Source organism: Galeopterus variegatus, unplaced genomic scaffold, assembly GCF_000696425.1.
Source record: "Galeopterus variegatus unplaced genomic scaffold, G_variegatus-3.0.2 Scaffold5223, whole genome shotgun sequence".
Classification (NCBI taxonomy): Eukaryota; Metazoa; Chordata; class Mammalia; order Dermoptera; family Cynocephalidae; genus Galeopterus; species Galeopterus variegatus.
This window is the reverse complement of record NW_007731334.1, coordinates 150,233-150,858: the sequence shown is the minus strand read 5'-3', so window position 1 is coordinate 150,858 and position 626 is coordinate 150,233. Positions and strand designations below refer to the sequence as shown.

General features: G+C 42.3%; 1 protein-coding gene across 1 annotated transcript in view; it reads left to right on the top strand.

Moving 5' to 3' along the window:
• Window positions 1–274: 274 nt before the first annotated feature.
• The window catches only part of PREP (prolyl endopeptidase), a gene marked incomplete at its 5' end in the record, with an annotated part of 116,070 nt that continues 115,718 nt past the window's right edge, over window positions 275–626 (top strand). Inside the window, one exon of the mRNA XM_008589129.1 lies at window positions 275–408. Coding sequence (XP_008587351.1) covers window positions 275–408 — 134 coding nt within the window. The remainder of the gene's footprint in view (window positions 409–626) is intronic.

Below are 626 nucleotides of genomic sequence, written 5' to 3'. Positions count from 1 at the left end.
ATAATTCTGGGCAGCTTTTTAACCACTCTGAGCCTCAGTTTCCCTACCTATAAAGTTAGCCTAATGAAAGAAGATTCTTCATAGGTTTATTGTGAGTTTTAAATGAGTTAATACTTGTCATGCAAGCATTAGTTGAGTTAATGTCATGTAAACATTAGCTGTTATTATTTATTAAGGGAAAAAATTTGCTTTTGCTGATACATATTAATGGATAATATTCCACATGGGAAATCTTGTATTTGATTTGCTTTTTCCATTTTAATTTTCTGTACAGGCTTTCGTGGAGGCCCAGAACAAGATTACTGTGCCGTTTCTTGAGCAGTGTCCTATCAGAGGTTTATACAAAGAGAGAATGACTGAACTGTATGACTATCCCAAGTATAGTTGCCACTTCAAGAAAGGAAAACGGTACGTGAGGTTTCATTCATTTTCTTTTTTTTTTTTCCTTTTTGTCTTTTTTACTGACCCGTAACGGGATCGCAACCCTCGGTGTCGCGCCCGTACCAGGGACCGGCAACGGGATCGCAACCCTCGGTGTTGCGCCCACACCACGCTCAGCCAGTGAGCGGGAACCGGTCTCCACATGGGATCCGAACCCTCGGCGGGAGCGCCATTGTGCTCCCAAG